Genomic DNA, 19,677 nt, shown 5'->3' with positions numbered 1-19,677 from the left:
GAAAATTGTACTTTCTATCAAAATTTAAATGTATATATCTCTTATCGTTGTTTATAACAACTGCAACAATCAAGTTTACTTAGTTGCAAGGACAGGCCCAAAAATATATGGATCTTCTTGTAAAAAGTAGTGAGAAACAGAATTGGAACTGAAAACTTGGGAGAAAGTGAAGTAACCTGAAGGTTCACCCACTTTTCTTTTTCATGGGCTACATAATCAAATATATATCCTCCTTCTCTCTCTCCTCTGAGTTGGTTTCTTCAACTTACTCAACAATCCTGCCCCCTCATATCTCTTGTATACGGCTTAAGGTTGCCACATCCCTTCTACCCCAGCTCCTACTTCATAGCATCTCTCAAAGAATTTTTACAGTTTCTGCCCACACTCTTAATTACCCTCCTTAATTTTATATTCTCCAGAAAAAGGAATTTGGTCCAGGGCATCTTCTCATATGAAACCACTAGTAATAAGTCATGGGCTGACTGACTCTGGCCTTGTATCTAATTCAAACAGCAGAGTTCGGGTGGTTAGGAACATGGGCAGGACAAGTTCCGTGACATTTCTAGTACAGAAACACACACAGACACACACCCTGAAATTCAGGACATCGCCAAAGTGTCCCAATAATAGCAAACTGGCTAATAAATTGTAGCATATCAGTAGGGGAGGGAACCATGCACAATATATTTCAAAGTGGAAAACACTGGTTATCTGACCCCAGTAAAGAAATGTGGATGACAGAATTATAGTTCTTAACTTTCTTTTGGTGGCTTTGTATTTTCTAAAATTTCTATAATGAATTTAGATTACTTTTACAATCAGAAAAGAGCAACCATTTACTATGTATAATTTTTTTAACTTTTTTCATTTTACTTTGTAAATAAAAAATATTTTGATTACCTTATCAGCACCACATTTTGTGCCTTCGTTAACCATCCCAGGATCTGGAACGTCTGATCCTAGTTGGAAATCCACACCCCAACATTTGGTGCCTCGACTGGGTGTTTGAATAATAGCAGGCACAATTCCAAATACAGGTATCTCTTGTACATTCTCACACTGAAGCTTTCCACACAAAGCATTCCTATAAAGAGAGAGAAATAATGCAACATAAAATGCATCCAGTATATACAACAAAAGAAGAAATTTATATATTTGCATATGGACAGAGCTTGCTGCTATGGAGGGAATCTTAACAAAGAAAGTGTATGAGAGCGAAAGAGGTCAAAGTAGCTCTCTTTCAGTATGGCAGAAAAGGGGGAAAAAGAGTTAAGTAGATGCTAAGATGCAAATTAGGGTACCAGCTGGTGCTGATGCTGCTTCTTTTACCACACTTAATCTTCTTCACTGTCTGTCTAGAGCTCAAAAGTCTAATAAAGTTGTTTCTAAGTATAATTTTATAAATTCTATTATACAGAAAATAATATAGCAGTATCAAAATTCAATTATGTCTTCTTACAGAGTTATGATAAAGCAGAAATTAGATTTTATAATGCAAAATAACTACGAAAGGATTCCACCCCTCTTTGCCTGGCTAACTCTTGGTTACTTATTTAAAGAATCGATTCATTAACTCGTGAATTCATTAATTAAATATCGGAACTCTATGAAGGCTTCCCTGACCATAATTCTTATTGCCAAGGCTGTGTGAATTAAATGCCCTTCCTATATCCTTTCATAACACTCTAGGTCAATAACTCTTATGATGCTGTACTGAGATTTCCTGTTTAACTGATTGTCATCTGATCCAAGCACCTACTCTACATCTGAGTCTTCTCTATGATATCACTGCCCAGTCATCATAGGATATTTTTTCCCAATATCTCTAACTTACACCCTCCTGAAACTGCCCATTCTAGTTCCCATCATGTTCTTTTGCTTATTAGGTAAAAATCTACCTCTGCAAAACATTTCTCCTCATTGGTCCCAGATCTTCCCCATGAGACTACATAGATATCTTTTCCTTCTTTCACACAGCAGCTATTTTAGGATAATTATTATGCAGCTCCTAAATACTTACTTCACCAGGTCACTATCCTACAATCACTTTTCATGCAACAAGGACGCTCCCTCCTAAATATGTTCCAGTTTGCCTCACTGCCTCTTGAAGCATAGTGCTCAGAATGGAGCATGAAATTTCAGTGACAGCCTGGTGAGCAAAGAAAAAAATGGAGCTCTTGTTTATTCTAGATACTGTACTTCTATTAAGTTCAAAATTACAATAGCTTTTATAACTACATTATATTATTGATGTCCTTGAATATATCACTAACTAAAATTCCTAATTTTTGCATGTGCTGCTATTAAGTCTTCATCTTTCCTTCATCCTGCATTTAAGAGTTAATAATTTTGTCCCAACTTTACATTTATTCTTAAGTCACCATTTATTTGCTAGCTGACCTGAGAGAAGTGTTTAAATTTTCTGAGCTTCAGTTTCTTCAGCTGAAAAAAAATGAGATAAATGAAGCCTATCTCACATAATTAGCTGAAATTAGATATGAAAACCTCAAAATCAAAATGTGGCATAAAGTAGACCTCAGTTAAGATCTGTTGGAGCCTACCAAAATTCACATTGCTATGATATACTCAGTATTTCATACATAGACTTGGTGATACATTAAAGAGTAAAGGAAAATACTCTTACAATATAAAAAGCTGTTACAAATCATTAAGACAAAGAAAATCACTTCAACAGAAAAATTAGCAAGGATGTAAACAGGCAGCTCATAAAATAAGAAATGTAAACAGCTAACAAAACTAAGAAGAGATGTTCACTGTTGAATAATACTAACAGAAAAGAAAATTCAGTTACAACCCTCAGTAAAATAACTGCTTCATGCAAGGATCATCCATAAAGTGAAACACTGGTCAGGAACTGGATATTTACATGGCACAAAATCATCACTCCACATATTACCTGACAGCTGCAATTTTAAAAAGCATAACTCCACAATAGTAAGATCTGGTCATTGCCACTGACTATCACTAATATTAATAAGACTACTCAGCACTAAGTGACTCCTTGATATAACGCATTGTTTATGAACATTCTCGCCAAAAATATTTAACCTGAATTCAATTAAGATTTTGGGTTTAGGGCCAGGCACAGTGGCTCACACCTGTAATCCCAGCACTCTGGGAGGCTAAGGCAAGCAGATCATTTGAAGTCAGGAGTTCGAGACCAGCCTGGCCAACATAGTGAAACCCCATCTCTACTAAAAATACAAAAATTAGCCAGGTGTGATGGTGCACGCCTGTAGTCCTAACTACTCCAGAGGCTGAGGCACAAGAATCACTTGAACCTGGGAGATGGAGGTTGCACTAAGCCGACATCATGCCACTGTACTCCAAACCTGGGCGACAGAGTGCGGCTCTACTCAAAAAAAAAAAAAAAAAAAAAAGATTTTGGGCTTAACTTCTGATTTAAAGAAAATTCAGATGATAGAAACTAAGTTAAGCAACACCAAGAGGAAACTAAAACAAATCCAGAACATGAGCCCACTGGCCCAGACATTTCCATAAATCAAAGTCACTGAAAAGAAAAAAAAAATCAGTCTAAAAGGTATTCTGGATTAAAAGTGACTTAAGTGACATAACAACTAAAGGCAATGTTTGATCCTTGAGTGAGTCCTGATGTTGAAAAATACAAGCTATAAAAGACAATTTGAGGACACTTATGGAAATACTAATATTGATCAGATGCTAGATGATATTAGGAAATCATTCATTTTGTTAGGTGTGATGTGATCATGTGAATGGCCTTATTTGTTGAAGATGGATGCTAAGGAATTTAGGAGTAAAGTATCATGTCTGTAATTTATTTAAAATGGTTCAGCAAAATCTTGATGAAGCAAATAATGGTAAGGCATTAACAATCTTGGTCTGGGATATATTGGTATTCATCACACTATTCTTTCTACTCCTCAGTATATTTGGAATTTATCTTTTACAATGCTTGAAAAAATGACATTATCTATGTACCAAAAGATGACCCTTTTAGTGAAAGTAAACATGTGGCTTATGTTTATAAATGTATATACACATAAAAAAGAAATATAACAAAAACTTAAGAGAGTATCTCTGGATGGTAGGACCATATGTGAATACTTTCTTTAAACGTTTCTAGATGTTTTTGGTAGTTTCAATGGGTAGAAAAGACTTTTCTAGATTTTACACATTCTACAATGAAGATGACAATAAAAATAGTGATGATGATGATGATGATGAGCATGACAATGAACCAGATATTCCTCTTAGTACTAACACCCATTAACTCATTCAGTTCAAAACAACACTTGGAAACAGGTGCCATTATTATCCCCATTTTACAGAACAGAAAAATGAGGTATGTACGTGAAGTAACTTGTCCAAAGACTCAGAGACGTTAAGTGATTGAACCAGGATTCAAATCCAAAGAGTCTAACTTCAAATGTATATTCTTAATGCCTATATCGTTTGTATATTACTATTATAAAATGCTTCCTAAATGAGTTATTCAGTAATTTTTAAGTTTGATAAGTACAGTTGCTATTTTCAACAAGATATTCATAAAAATATGAAACCAGACAAGGCTAAAGACAAGAATATGATATATGTCTAGCAAATTCTTTCCAAGTGTGCATTAATCCACTTATCCCTAGATTTTAAATCAGTTCATTCAATCGGTTATATTAATTCTCCACCCATTCATTCTTCATCCATATCATCTGTACCTTCATTCATTCAATGTTTAATAGTCATTTATTATGTTTCCTCCAGGCATTATGCTAAATGCAAAAGATAAAATGCGTCACTGAACCTTACAGTTTGGTGAGGAAGAGTGATAACAAAAGAGCCACATAATTAATGAAACTGACAAATACTTCAAAAGAATATTCCAGAAATGAAAAGAATTTGCTAATGATAAATTTGCTAAAGCCATCCAAGTCATCAGGAGGGCATAAAAATCCTAAAAGTGTATGCACCTAGTAACAAATTTAAAAGATATACAGCAAAAATTTACATACCTAAAAAGATAAACAGACAAATCCACAATCATAACTGGAGACTTCAATATACCTCTCTCAGAAATTGAAGGAAATACACATACACCACAGATATGAAAGATTTGAATAAGACTATTAACTTGACATTTATAGAATAACATCTCTAACAACTGCAGAATATACTTTTTCTTTCAATTACACATGGAACATTTACCTATACAGACCATATATTGGTCTGGTATTAAGCGGCAGACCCATATATTAGTCTGTATGGATGAATGTTCCAAGTGTAATTAAATAATGCACATCTCAATAAATTCCAAAGAAGTGAAATCATATAGAATGTGTTCTCAATGGAATTGAACTAGACATCAAAACCAAATAGATAACCAGTATATTCCCAACTACTGGGGAATTAAGCAATAGGCTTTCAACAACACGAGTCAAAGGAAAAAAATCACAGTGTAAATTAGAAAATACTATGAACTAAAAAATAATGAAAATATATCAAATTCTGTGAAAAAGAAACAAACAGCATCAAGAACACCTGTCAGAGGGAGGGCTGGTCCTGCTGAGGAAGTGGAAGAAGTCTTCCGTGGGGAAACCACACTTCACCTGAGATCTGTAGGATGAAGAACTGAGCAGGCTGAGAGGGGGAAAGAGAGCATGCCGAGCAGAGGGAACAGCAGGTGCAGAGACCTATGGCCGTAGGCCACATGCAGGCCAGCAGGGCTGGAGTTTCTCACAGAGGGGGCCAAATGAAGCCACAGAAGTAAACGAAATCACATGGGGTCGGGGGAGAAGAAGAATATTCTACACAATCACCAAAAAAAAAAGAGGTTTCTTCAAGAAGGAAAAAATGGCCAGCATAATTGAATGCTACTGACAGGTCAAGTATTACAGCATGAAGACCTGAAAACAACTGTCAGATTTAGTGACTTGGGGGTCTTTGTTGCTATTTCTTCTTAGCAAGCACTGTTTCACTGTAGTTGCTTAGCCTAACTGGTAGCATAGGAGGTAGAATGGGTAGAAGCAATGCATAATATTACAGAATAATTCCAATTATATAAAATGTTAGTGAGAAGAAGAAAATAATTCCACTGACATTAGTGAACATACATGGATTGAGATTATAGATGACTTTTTCCTCCTTTGTAATGTTTTATTATTAATGTTTTACAAAAAGCAAATGTTAATTGTAGAAATATAAAATGTTTTAATTCATCATTTTGAAATTATACAAAGCTAGAAAAAAATAACGAAGTTCAGAGTTTATTCTGCAGGTTCCTTTATTTGGGACTTAGTAACATAATCTTTTATTGAAAGTAAAATGAAAACGGTGTTTAGTTGGGGTTCTTATTATAAATCAAGGATAAACAAAATAAGAGTCTAAAAACCACTAGACTGTAGTTGCTGTCTAAAGGGACAAATTATGTTACCAGTTCTTTTCCTAACACCAGAGTCTCTCTGAAGCTTTGTATTGTAAAATGTTCGAAAAGTTAGGTATTTAAGGGGGAGAAAATCAGCGGTCACAGGGAGCAGTCGTAAAAGATACTAGAGATGGCCAGGCACGGTGGCTAACGCCTATAATCCCAGCACTTTGGGAGGCTGAGGCGAGCGGATCACAAGTCACAAGGTCAGGAGATCGAGACCATCCTGGCCAATATGGTGAAAACACGTCTCTACTAAAATACAAAAAATTAGCCAGGCGTGGTGGCATGTGCCTGTAGTCCCAGCTACTCAGGAGGCTGAGGCAGGGGAATCGCTTGAACCCGGGAGGCAGAGGATGCAGTGAGCCGAGATCACGCCACTGCACTCCAGCCTGGCAACAGAGCAAGACTCCGTCTCAAAAAAAAAAAAAAAAAAAAAGATACTAGAGATGACGGATCTTATAATCTTTCATGTTCCATTATGACTGCACCTCCACTTACCCAGTGGCACACTTCTTGTATTCATTGCCAGAGAAACCACAATTGCCAAATCTGTCACCTTTAGAATTCACTTCAATGAAACAATCTTTGGGGGCAGCCTTGGCTTCTGTAACATTAAACATTTAAAAAAAGAAAAAAAAGTTATGGCAATTTAGCTTTCGAAATAAAAGCATTCCCTACAACAGTCTAAACACCTGGATGAACAGCCTCAATGCCACGGAAAACCTTTCATGCCTTACACATAATACATTTTTGTTGCACATTTCATATGTAATGACAAAATGTAAAAATAAAGCTTAAATTGTACTTAAAAGTTAGCCTGGACTCAAACATTCAGGCCCTAAAAGAAAAACTATTAAATAACAAATTACAAATAAATTAAAAAGCATGCACAGTAGAGTACCATTTGCAGCATATTCATTCTCATTGCTCTCACATATAAATCAACTGCATCACTGGTTAGATCAGCTAGGAAGGGTTGGAGAAAACACTGCCAGCTATTACTTTTGCTTTTTTCATTTATCATAAATGGATGCTTGGTTTAGATGTCCCTACTAATTAGATACATTGACAAACACGACAGATGACAAAGTAACAATCTATTCTTCCTTTCCTTTTTTTCTTTTTTTTTTTAAGAGACAGGATCTCGCTCTGTCACCCAGGCTGGAGTGCAGTGGCACGTTCATAGCTTACTGTAACCTTGAACTCTTGGACTCAAGAAATCCTCCCACCTCAAGCTCCCAAACAGCTAGAACTAGAGGTACATGCCACCATGACTGGCTAATTTTTGTTTTTATTTTTTGTAGAGATGGGGTCTTGCTATGTTGCCAATGCTGCAAAATGCTATTAAATTGGCAAAGTTTTAAAAATGCAAATACTTGATGTTGGAAACATTTGAAGGAATGAATATTCACTTATAGCTAATGAAGGTATAAAGTGGTATAATATTTCTGGAGATCATGTTGAAATGTCTTAGAAGCCTTTAATACAGCAATCCTGCTTCTGGAAATTTATCCAGAAGGATAAATGGAGGCCACAACTAAACTATACGAAAGTTTACTGCTAACACTGTTGACTGTTTAAATAAATTACAGTATATCATTAACACAATGTTGTAGAAAAATGTTTAACATGGAAAAGTATTCACAATTTATTGTTAGTATTGAAAATAGGCAGTTACATTTTAGCCTTTTTTTTTTTTTTTTTTTGAGACAGAGTCTCATTCTGTTGCCCAGGCTAGAATGCAGTGGCAAGATCATAGCTCACTGCAGCCTTAACCTCCCAGGCTAAAGTAATCCTCCTGCCTTAGCCTCCTAAGTAGCTGGAAATGCAGGCATGCACCACCACACCTAATTTTTTTTTCTTTTTTTTAGTGAGACAGAATCTTGCTATGCAGTCCAGGCTGAAAGGGGGCAAGTTTTAAAGCAGTATGTCAATATCACACCATTTTTGTATATTATATACTCATATGCATAAAAAAAGTGAAAGATATTCATGAAATTTTCAACAGTTACTTATCCAGAATATTGACAGTAGAACTATTTATTTTCTACCTTTTGCTTATTTGTATATTCAATATTTCAATATGTCCTATTTCCATTTAAGAAGTAAACTAATGTATCTTCTTTTAACAATGTCTTTGATAAATTCTAGCAGTAAGTCTTCATCAGCTCACCATGCTCATGGTGGCTGAGATCATGGTTTTGCTGCTTTCTGCTGTGTGACCTCATTTAGCTCTCTGAGCCCTGCCTTCCTCATAAGGTTTTTTTAAGGGTAAAATTTGACAGTAAACGTCAATACCTTCTCTTATGTTAGCTCTTAAGTTCTTCATTTATTTGATAAATATTTATTTGGTGTGTACTAAACATATAAGGAATTTGAGAATGCATGAGCTCGTGAAGGACTTTTAAATCCTTATTCTCCACAAGTTCAAATGTTCAAAGGAATGAAAACTAGACCTATAACACCAGAACTGACTTATCTTTAAAATCAGAAGCCATCAACAAACTTCAGGTAAAAAGTCTGAATATATGCATGTATCTCCCCCCCCCTCCTAAAATCCCATAGAAGCAAAGAAAGTAGTTTTGTTTTTTTTTTTTTAAATTCATAAACCTATAGACAATGGAACTGGGAAAGGAGACTGCACAAAACTTAGAAGCCAAAAAGAAATTGGTGAAGTAGTAAATGACTCAATGTATCTCAGAAAACTGAATCTTAAGCTGGCAACAGAAAAAACTGAGATCAACCCTTTTTACACACAGAATTCCTCCAAGAAAAGAAACTGGTAGTAACAGGTACCTCTGGCTATAGAAAATAAGGAGGGGCAGGTGGCCGGAATAAAGAGGAAAAATTTTAAATCTGTTTAAGAAGAAGTTTGACCCACAAGTCACCTCCCATCTTTGTGAAGTCAAGTGACTGTCTCTTCTCTACCCTGGGAAAAGACTGGAGGTTTATTTTCTGGAGAGAGTAAAACACAAGGTTCCAGGAGTCAAGAGATACCAGGCACAGTAACAGGCACAGAAACTGTTCTAAACATAAGGGGATGAACTGAACATTTGCCTGCCTCATACTGAGGTCCCAGTCTTATTTTCCCTCAACTCCTGTTTCCCTCCCAGAATGCTGACAGTTAGGTCTTTTTTTTTTTTTTTTAGGAGAAGTTTCACTCTTGCCACGCAAGCTGGAATGCAATGGCGTGATCTTGGCTCACTGCAACCTCTGCTTTCCGGGTTCAAGTGATTCTCCTGCCTCAGCCTCCCAAGTAGCTGGGATTACAGGTGCCCACCACCATGCCAGGCTAATTTTTGTATTTTTAGTAGAGATGGAGTTTTGCCATGTTGGCCAGACTGGTCTAGAACTCCTGACCTCTGGCGATCCACCTGCCTCGGCCTCCCAAAGTGCTGGGATTACAGGCATGAGCCACCACGCCTGGTTGACAGCTAGGTCTTGGCCCTCCAGGATGCAGATAGATAAGGTCTTCATAAGGGAATCTAACAAGCCCAAGAGGGAAAAAAAACCTAAAGATGTGGTTTTTGGCATTTCCCTAATTAAAAAGTTCAACCATATCACCCTATAGGAAAGTTTTCAGTTAACAAGCCTCCCCCGTGAGCCTAGAGTGACCCCTCTGCTCCTTATTCCCCTCTCATGGACCGGGGACTATGGAAGAGATGAGGAACATGGCTAATGTGAAAGACGGAAATTCAAACAAAGAAAAAAAGTAATGTTTGGAACGAGGTTACACAGAAGAAAGGAAAGTTTTTAAAAATTATCATTAACATACTAACGAACATAAGAGAAGATGTTTCATGCATGGAATAAAAACAGATTGTCTTTTTTATTTATGTATTTATTTTTTTGAGATGGAGTCTCACACTGTCGCCCAGGCTCAAGAGCAGTGGCATGATCTTGGCTCACTGCAAGCTCCGCCTCCCGGGTTCACACCATTCTCCTGCCTCAGCCTCCCCAGCGGCTGGGACTACAGGCGCCCACCACCACGCTCGACTAATTTTTTATTTTGTATTCTTAGTAGAGACGGGGTTTCACCATGTTAGCCAGGATGGTCTAGATCTCCTGACCTCATGATCCACCTGCCTCAGCCTCCCAAAGTGCTGAGATTACAGGCATGAGCCACCGTACCTGGCCCAGAACAGATTATTTCTTAAAAAGAAGTGGGGAAAAAAAACTCAGAGAATATAAAAGAGTTTCTGAAAACTAAAATCATAGTGCCTGAAATGAAAACCGCAATAAAAGAGTTAAAAGATAAAGTTGAAGAAGTTGCTCAGACAGTAGGTCAAAAAACAAACAAACAAAAAAAAACCACACAGATAAAAAGACAGAAAAGATAAGGAAATCCAATATCCAAGGAAATCTAGGAAATCCAATATCCAAATAATATGTGATCCAGGAAAAGAAATCACATCAAAAAAATGAAAGGGAAGAAATTTCCGGAACTAAAAAAAAAATGAATTCCCAGATTGAATGTACCCACCAATTACACAGCAAGGTGAATAAAAACAAACCCACATCAAGGCATATCACCTTGAAGAGATCATTCTCCAAGCTTCTTCAGAGGGGATAAGGGAAACCCTAGGTACAAAAATCAGAACGGCTTCATACTTTTCAACAGCAACTCTGTAAACTACAAGACAATAAAGCAATGGCTTCAAAACTGTGACAGAAAATGATTTCCATCCCCATCAATCAAGGATTTAGTCCAAATAAAAGCATTTTCACAGTTGAAGGATCTCAAAAAATTTACCTCTAATTTACCCTATCTAAGGAAACTACTGAAACGAAAGTTCCATGAAAGGAGGAAATAAACCAAGAAAAAAGGATAATACGGGAAATGCAAACAGGAGACTCAAAAGGGAAAGAGCCATCGATTCACCTTCAGACTATGGTGAAAGATCTCAGGATAAATACTATTACACTATTGGCAATCCTGGTTCTCAGGCCTTCAAACTTGGACTGGAACTAAACTATCATCTCTTCTGTGTCTCCAGCTTGCCAAACCATCCTACAAATCTGGGATTTTCAGTTGCTTACCATAATTGCATGAGCCAACTGCTTATAATAAATGAATAAATATATACATAATATGTATATATCCAATTGACATTGTTTTTCTGCAGTCTAATTCAGATTTTGGACCAACAGGGGTTCCAGAGGAACAGAACTTTGAGAATGAGTTTTCTGAATCAATTCCAAGGTTTCTAGAATGGGCTATCTAATCTGATTAGATTTTTAAAGACACCTACAACTCTATTTCCAAAAGTAAACACAGTACTGATAGTTCATAGCATGATATGGTAATTGCAGTACAAAAACATATCATCACTAGAGACTCCTAATCAGACATTTACGAGAAGCAAGGATCTGGGTAACTATGTATAGGATACCTTCAAAACTTTTTCTCATACTAACAGCAGGAGATTGCGTGGTTGCTCCTTTACCGGACAAAGTAGGGAAAGAAGGTGATAAACTCAGGGATTCCTAGTTCAAGTACCATATAAGTGGGGTGGGGCACCAAGACGGCCAAATAGGAACAGCTCCAGCTTCCAGCTCCCAGCGTGAGCAACACAGAGGACGGGTGATTTCTGCATTTCCAACTGAGGTTCCGGATTCATCTCACTGGGGCGTGTCGGACAGTCGGTGCAGGACAGTGGGTGCAGTCCAACCAGCAAGAGCCGAAGCAGGGTGAGGCATTGCCTCACCGGGGAAGTGCAAGGGGGAAGGGAATTCCTTTTCCTAGCCAAGGGAAACTGTGACATACAACACCTGGAAAATCGGGTCACTCCCACCCTAATACTGCACTTTACCAAGGGTCTTAGCACACGGGACACCAGGAGATTATATCCCGCGCCTGGCTAGGAGGGTCCCACGCCCACAGAGCCTCCCTCATTGCTAGCACAGCAGTCTGACATCTAACTGCAAGGCGGCAGCAAGGCTGGGGGAGGGGTGCCCGCCATTGCTGAGGCTTAAGTAGGTAAACAAAGCGACCTGGAAGCTAAAACTGGGTGGAGCCCACCACAGCTCAAGGAGGCCTGCCTGCCTCTGTAGACTCCACCTCTGGGGACAGGGCATAGCTAAACCAAAAGCAGCAGAAACCTCTGCAGATGTAAATGTCCCTGTCTGACAGCACTGAAGAGAGTAGTGATTCTCCCAGCAAGGAGGTTGAGATCTGAGAACGGACAGACTGCCTGCTCAAGTGGGTCCCCGATCCCCAAGTAGCCTAACTGGGAGGGCCTAACTGGGAATAGCCTCACAGGAGTGGACCTCAAGCAAACTCCAACAGACCTACAGCTGAGGGTCCGGACTGTTGAAGGAAAACTAAGAGAAAGCACATCCACACCAAAACTCCATCTGTATGTCACCATCATCAAAGACCAAAGGTAGATAAAACCACAAAGATGGGGAAAAAGCAGTGCAGAACAGCTGGAAATTCAAAAAATCAGAGTTTCTCTCCCTCTCCAAAGGAACACAGCTCTCTGCCAGCAACGGAACAAAGCTGGACGTAGAATGACTTTGACAAGTTGAGAGAAGCAGGCTTCAGCCAATCAAACTTCTCAGAGCTAAAGGAGGAACTACGAACCCAGCACAAAGAAACTAAACCTTGAAAAAAAGAATTGACGAATGGATAACTAGAATAACCAATGCAGAGAAGTCCATAAACGACCTGATAGAGATGAAAACCATGACACGAGAACTACATGACAAATGCACAAGCTTCAGTAACCAACTCAATCAACTGGAAGAAAGAGTATCTTTACTCTTTTCATTTGATTAAAGAACAAATGAATGAAATGAAGTGAGAAGTTTAGAGAAAAAAAGAGTAAAAAGAAATGAACAAAGACTCCAAGAAATATGGGACTATATGAAAAGACCAAATCTATGTCGGATTGGTCTACTTGAAAGTGATGGAGAGAATGGAACCAAGTTGGAAAACACTCTGCAGGATATTATCCAGCAGAACTTCCCCAACCTAGCAAGGCAGGCCAACATTCAAATTCAGGAAATACAGGGAACGCCAAAAAGATACTCCTCGAGAGGAGCAACTCCAAGACACATAATTGTAAGACTTACCAAAGTTGAAATGAAGGAAAAAATGTTAAGGGCAGCCAGAGAGAAAGGTTGGGTTACCCACAAAGGGAAGCCCATCAGACTAACAGCAGATCTCTCGGCAGAAACTCTACAAGCCAGAAGAGAGTGGGGACCAATATTGAACACTCTTAAAGAAAAGAATTTTCAACCCAGAATTTCATATCCAGCCAAACTAAGTTTCACAAGTGAAGAAAAAATAAAATCCTTTACAGACAAGCAAATGCTGAGTGATTTTTTCACCCCCAGGCCTGCCCTACAAGAGATCCTGAAGGAAGCACTAAACATGGAAAGGAACAACCGGTACCAGTCATTGCAAAAACATGCCAAAATGTAAAGACCATCAATGCTAGGAAGAAACTGCATCAACTAATGAGCAAATTAACCAGCTAACATCATAATGACAGCATCAAATTCACACACAACAATATTAACCTTAAATGTAAAAGGGCTAAATGGTCCAATTAAAAGACACAGACTGGCAAATTGTATAAAGAGTCAAAACCCATCAGTATGCTGTATTCAGGAGACCCATCTCACGAGCAGAGACACACATAGGTTCAAAATAAAGATTTGGAGGAAGATCTACCAAGCAAATGGAAAACAAAAAAAAAGGCAGGGGTTGCAATCCTAGTCTCTGATAAAACAGACTTTAAACCATCAAAGATCAAAAGAGAAAAAGAAGGCCACTACATAATGGTAAAGGGATCAATTCAACAGGAAGAGCTAAGTATCCTAAATATATACGCACCCAATACAGGAGCACCCAGATTCATAAAGGAAGTCCTTAGAGACTTACGAAGAGACTTAGACTCCCATACAATAATAATGGGAGGCTGTAACACCCCACTGTCAACATTAGATCGAGACAGAAAAAGTTAACAAGGGTATCCAGGAATTGAATTCAATCTGCACCAAGCACACCCAATAGACATCTACAGAACTCTCCACCCCAAATCAACAAAATATACATTCTTCTCAACACCACATCGCACTTATTCCAAAACTGACCACATCGTTGGAAGTAAAGCACTCCTCAGCAAATGTAAAAGAACAGAAATTATAACCAACTGTCTCTCAGACCACAGTGCAATCAAACCAGAACTCAAGACTAAGAAACTCAATCAAAACCGCTCAACTACATGGAAACTGAACAACCTGCTCCTGAATGACTACTGGGTACGTAACAAAATGAAGGCAGAAATAAAGATATTCTTTGAAACCAATGAGAACAAAGATACAACATACCAGAATCTCTGGGACACATTTAAAGCAGTGTATAAAGGGAAATTTATAGCATAAATGCCCACAAGAGAAAGCAGGAAAGATCTAAAATTGACACCCTAACATCACAATTAAAAGAACTAGAGAAGCAAGAGCAAACACATTCAAAAGCTAGCAGAAGGCAAGAAATAACTAAGATCAGAGCAGAACTGAAGGAGATAAAGACACAAAAAACCTTCAAAAAATCCATGAATCCAGGAGCTGGTTTCTTGAAAAGATTAACAAAATTGACAGACCGCTAGCAAGACTAATAAAGAAGAAAAGAGAGAAGAATCAAATAGACGCAATAAAAAATGATAAAGGGGATATCACCACCGACCCCACAGAAATACAAACTACCATCAGAGAATACTATAAACAACTCTACGCAAATAAACTAGAAAACCTACAAGAAATGGATAAATTCCTGGACACATACACTCTCCCAAGACTAAACTAGGAAGAAGTTGAATCCCTGAATAGACCAATAGCAGGCTCTGAAATTGAGGCAGTAATTAATAGCCTACCAAACAAAAAAAGTCCAGCACCAGACGGATTCATAGCTGAATTCTACCAGAGGTACAAGGAGGAGCTGGTACCATTCCTTCTGAAAGTATCTCAATCAATAGAAAAAGAGGGAATCCTCCCTAACTCATTTTATGAGGCCAACATCATCCTGATACCAAAGCCTGGCAGAAACACAACAAAAAAAGAGAATTGTAGACCAAAATCCCCGATGAACATCGATGCAAAAATCCTCAGTAAAATACTGACAAACTAAATCCAGCAGCATATCAAAAAGCTTATCCACCATGATCAAGTGGGCTTCATTCCTGGGATGCAAGGCTGGTTCAACATATGCAAATCAATAAACATAATCCAGCATATAAACAGAACCAAAGACAAAAACCACATGATTATCTCAATACATGCAGAAAAGGCCTTTGACAAAATTCAACAACCCTTCATGCTAAAAACTCTCAATAAATTCGGTATTGATGGAACATATCTCAAAATAATAAGAGTTATTTATGACAAACCCACAGCCAATATCATAGTGAATGGGCAAAAACTAGAAGCATTCCCCTTAAAAACTGGCACAAGACAAGGATGTCCTCTCTCACCACTCCTATTCAACATAGTGTTGGAAATTCTGGCTAGGGCAATCAGGCAAGAGACAGAAATAAAGGGTATTCAATTAGGAAAAGAAGAAGTCAAATTGTCCCTATTTGCAGATGACATATTGTCTATTTAGAAAACCCCATCATCTCAGCCCAAAATCTCCTCAAGCTGATGAGCAACTTCAGCAAAGTCTCAGGATACAAAATTAATGGGCAAAAATCACAAGCATTCTTACACACCAGTATCAGACAAACAGAGAGCCAAATCATGAATGAACTCCCATTCACAATAGCTTCAAAGAGAATAAAATACCTAGGAATCCAACTTACAAGGGATGTGAAGGACCTCTTCAAGGAGAACTACAAACCACTGCTCAGTGAAATAAAAGAGGACACAAACATATGGAAGAGCATTCCATGGTCATGGATAGGAAGAATCAATATCATGAAAATGGCCATACTGCCCAATGTAATTTATAGATTCAATGCCATCCCCATTAAGCTACCAATGACTTTCTTCACAGAATTGGAAAAAGCTACTTTAAAGTTCATATGGAACCAAAAAAGAGCCCGCATTGCCAAGACAATCCTAAGTCAAAAGAACAAAGCTGGAGGCATCACGCTACCTGACTTCAAACTATACTACAAGGCTACAGTAACCAAAACAGCATGGTACTGTTACCAAAACAGATGTATAGACGAATGGAACAGAACAGAGCCCTCAGAAATAATACCACACATCTACAACCATCCGATCTTTGACAAACCTGACAAAAACAAGAAATGGGGAAAGGATTCCCTATTTAATAAATGGTGCTGGGAAAACTGGTTAGCCGTAAGTAGAAAGCTGAAACTGGATCCCTTCCTTACTCCTCATACAAAAATTAATTCAAGATGGATTAGAAACTTAAATGTTAGATCTAAAACCATAAAAACCCTAGAAGAAAACCTAAGAAATACCATTCAGGACACAGGCATAGGCAAGGACTTCATGTCTAAAACATCAAAAGCAACGGCAACAAAAGCCAAAATTGACAAATGGGATCTAATTAAACTAAAGAGCTTCTGCACAGCAAAAGAAACTACCATCAGAGTGAACAGGCAACCTACAGAACGGGAGAAAAGTTTTGCAATCTACTCATCTGACAAAGCGCTAATATCCAGAATCTACAAAGAACTCAAACAAATTTACAAGAAAAAAAAAAACCCATCAAAAAGTCGGCAAAGGATATAAACAGACACCTCTCAAAAGAAGACATTTATGCAGCCAACAGACATGAAAAAATGCTCATCATCACTAGCCATCAGAGAAATGCAAATCAAAACCACAATGAGACGCCATCTCACACCAGTTAGAATGGCAATCATTAAAAAGTCAGGAAACAACAGGTGTTGGAGAGGATGTGGAGAAATAGGAACACTTTTACACTGTTGGTGGGACTGTAAACTAGTTCAACCATCGTGGAAGACAGTGTGGCAATTCTTCAAGGATCTAGAACCAAAAATACCATTTGACCCAGCAATCCCATTACTGAGCATATACCCAAAGGATTACAAATCATTCTACTGTAAAGACACATGTACACATAAGTTTATTGCAGCACTGTTCACAATAGCAAAGACTTGGAAACAACCCAAATGTCCATCAATGATAGACTGGATAAAGAAAATGTGGCACATATACACCATGGAATATTATGCAGCCATAAAAAAGGATGAGTTCATGTCCTTTGTAGGGACATGGATGCAGCTGGAAACCATCATTCTCAGCAAACTATTGCAAGAACAGAAAACCAAATACCACATGTTCTCACTCATAGGTGGAAACTGAACAATGAGATCACTTGGACACAGGAAGGGGAACATCACACACCTGGGCCTGTTGTGGGGTGGGGGGAGGGGGGAGGGATAGCATTAAGAGATATACCTAATGTAAATGACAAGTTAATGGGTGCAGCACACCAACATGGCACATGTATACATATGTAACAAACCTACATGTTGTAAACATGTACCCTAGAACATAAAGTATAATTTAAAAAAAAAAAAAAGCACCATATAAGTGACCTGAAATTTTCTCTGTGTGCCCTAAAGGACAGCCATATCACCAGTAGTTGCAGAGCTGAGACTGTTGAAAATCAAACCTAGAATCTTATCCTGTGACTGGCTGAAAGCAAATTGAACTCCTAGCCTTGTAGGGTATCTACTGTTAAATTGAGGGTACTGACCGGCAAGGAACTGGTTCTTGAAAGTTGGAATGAGGACATGTGGGGAGACTTTGATAAAGCTGGGTACACTGAGCCTCTAAACTGTTTGTCTGTGTTTGTTTGTTTGTTTTGAGATAGAGTCTTGCTCTGTTGCCCAGGCTGGAGTGCAGTGGCACGATCTCAGCTAATTGCAACCTCCACCTCCCAGGTTCAAGCGATTCTCCTGCCTCAGCCTCCCAAGTAGCTGGGACTACAGGAGTGCACCACTACGCCTGGCTAATTTTTGTGTTTTTAATGGAGACAGGGTTTCGCCATGTTGGCTAGGCTGGTCTCGAACTCCTGACCTCAAGTGATCTGTCTGCCTCACCTCCCAAAGTGCTGGGATTACAGGCACCTGGCTGAGCCTCTAAATTCTGATGAGTCGTCTTTGCCAGTGGAAACAGCGTCTCCACCATCTGAGGGGACTAACCCTGCATTGCCTGCGGAAACTGTAATAGCCTCCCCGGAGGCAGGTGCCATGCACGACAATGCCAATTTCCCTCAGGATCCACCTCAAAAATATCTCATTGCTTCTAAACCTATAACTAGACTCAAATCATAGAAAATGCCCCTAAAGGTGAAATACTAAACACGACCCCTGAGGAGGTTCACCACACTCCAAGACTACTTGAATTTTCTAATTTACAGAAAAAAATCCAGGGAACATGTGTGGGAAGGGATATTAAGGGTGTGAGATAATGGTGGGAGGAATATAAAGTTGGATTGGGATGAATTTATTGATGAGGACTCACAAGTCTGAGACTCTGCACTGAATGTTGCCATTCAGGGAGTTAGAAAGGTCTCTAACAGTTTGTTCGGCTAACTGGCTGAAATGTGACTCAAAAGGCAGCTCACAGTGAGCAAGTCAGGAATGCAGGGCCTGTCTCAGTTTAATGCAGAGAAAGGGATCCAAAGTCTGAGGGAGACTAAAATGTTGGAGTCAATTTGTCACTTCAGATGTATTTACCCACCCTGGAGGCATTCGGAAAACACACCTTTTACCAAGACTGTAGGAAATATATTTGTAAGGGAGGCCTAGCATCCTTGAAAAGCTCTGTGATCACTCTTATCTAAAGGGCAGACCTTGTAGTAGGAGCAATGGCCACTGAGTTGGGAAACTTAAATGCAATGAGAGTATCAGATCCTAGATGATAGGAAAGTGTCAACATTCAACCACCAAAGGCAAGGTGGGCATAGTTACCATAATGGAGAGCAGAGTCAAAGCAGCAATCACAATAACCTGACCCATGTAAAAACTTACAGCATTGGCTAGTTGATCACACTGTTTCTGTCTAGAGTAGAAGCAAGATAGGCAGCTTCCCATAGTCTTACTTGATCCGTACCAAATAAGAAAACTCTAGGCCAAGTAAACGAGTCTAATTTGAATCATAAAAACAGAAGGTCACAGGCTCTTAACCAATTCCTTGACTTGAGCCGGTTTACAGAAACAGAAACTCTCAAATAAAGGCAAAGTAGATCTCCTTAAGGAAGAACCCTCCCATATGCTGCCAAAAATTTATACTATTAATCATTATAC

At 38.6% G+C, this 19,677-nt stretch overlaps 1 protein-coding gene across 5 annotated transcripts in view; it reads right to left on the bottom strand.

Annotated features, from left to right (window-relative positions):
* ADAM9 (ADAM metallopeptidase domain 9) overlaps positions 1 to 19,677 on the bottom strand; it is a 120,972-nt gene that overhangs the window by 26,248 nt on the left and 75,047 nt on the right. For 3 of the 5 annotated variants that reach the window (XR_010577257.1, XM_065519102.1, XM_073998653.1), the window contains 2 exons: positions 6,917 to 7,022; positions 901 to 1,084 (listed from right to left, as the gene is read on the bottom strand). Coding sequence is in view for 2 of the 5 variants with exons in the window: in XM_065519102.1 (XP_065375174.1) it covers positions 901 to 1,084; positions 6,917 to 7,022 (290 nt within the window). In the remaining 3 variants the exon portion in view is untranslated. The remainder of the gene's footprint in view (positions 1 to 900; positions 1,085 to 6,916; positions 7,023 to 19,677) is intronic. The other 2 variants (XR_012416375.1, XR_012416376.1) reach the window with 1 other exon arrangement.

This window comes from Macaca fascicularis, chromosome 8 (genome assembly GCF_037993035.2).
Source record: "Macaca fascicularis isolate 582-1 chromosome 8, T2T-MFA8v1.1".
NCBI classification, from domain to species: domain Eukaryota; kingdom Metazoa; phylum Chordata; class Mammalia; order Primates; family Cercopithecidae; genus Macaca; species Macaca fascicularis.
The sequence above is the reverse complement of the archived record's forward strand: the minus strand, read 5'-3'. Positions and strand labels throughout refer to the sequence as shown.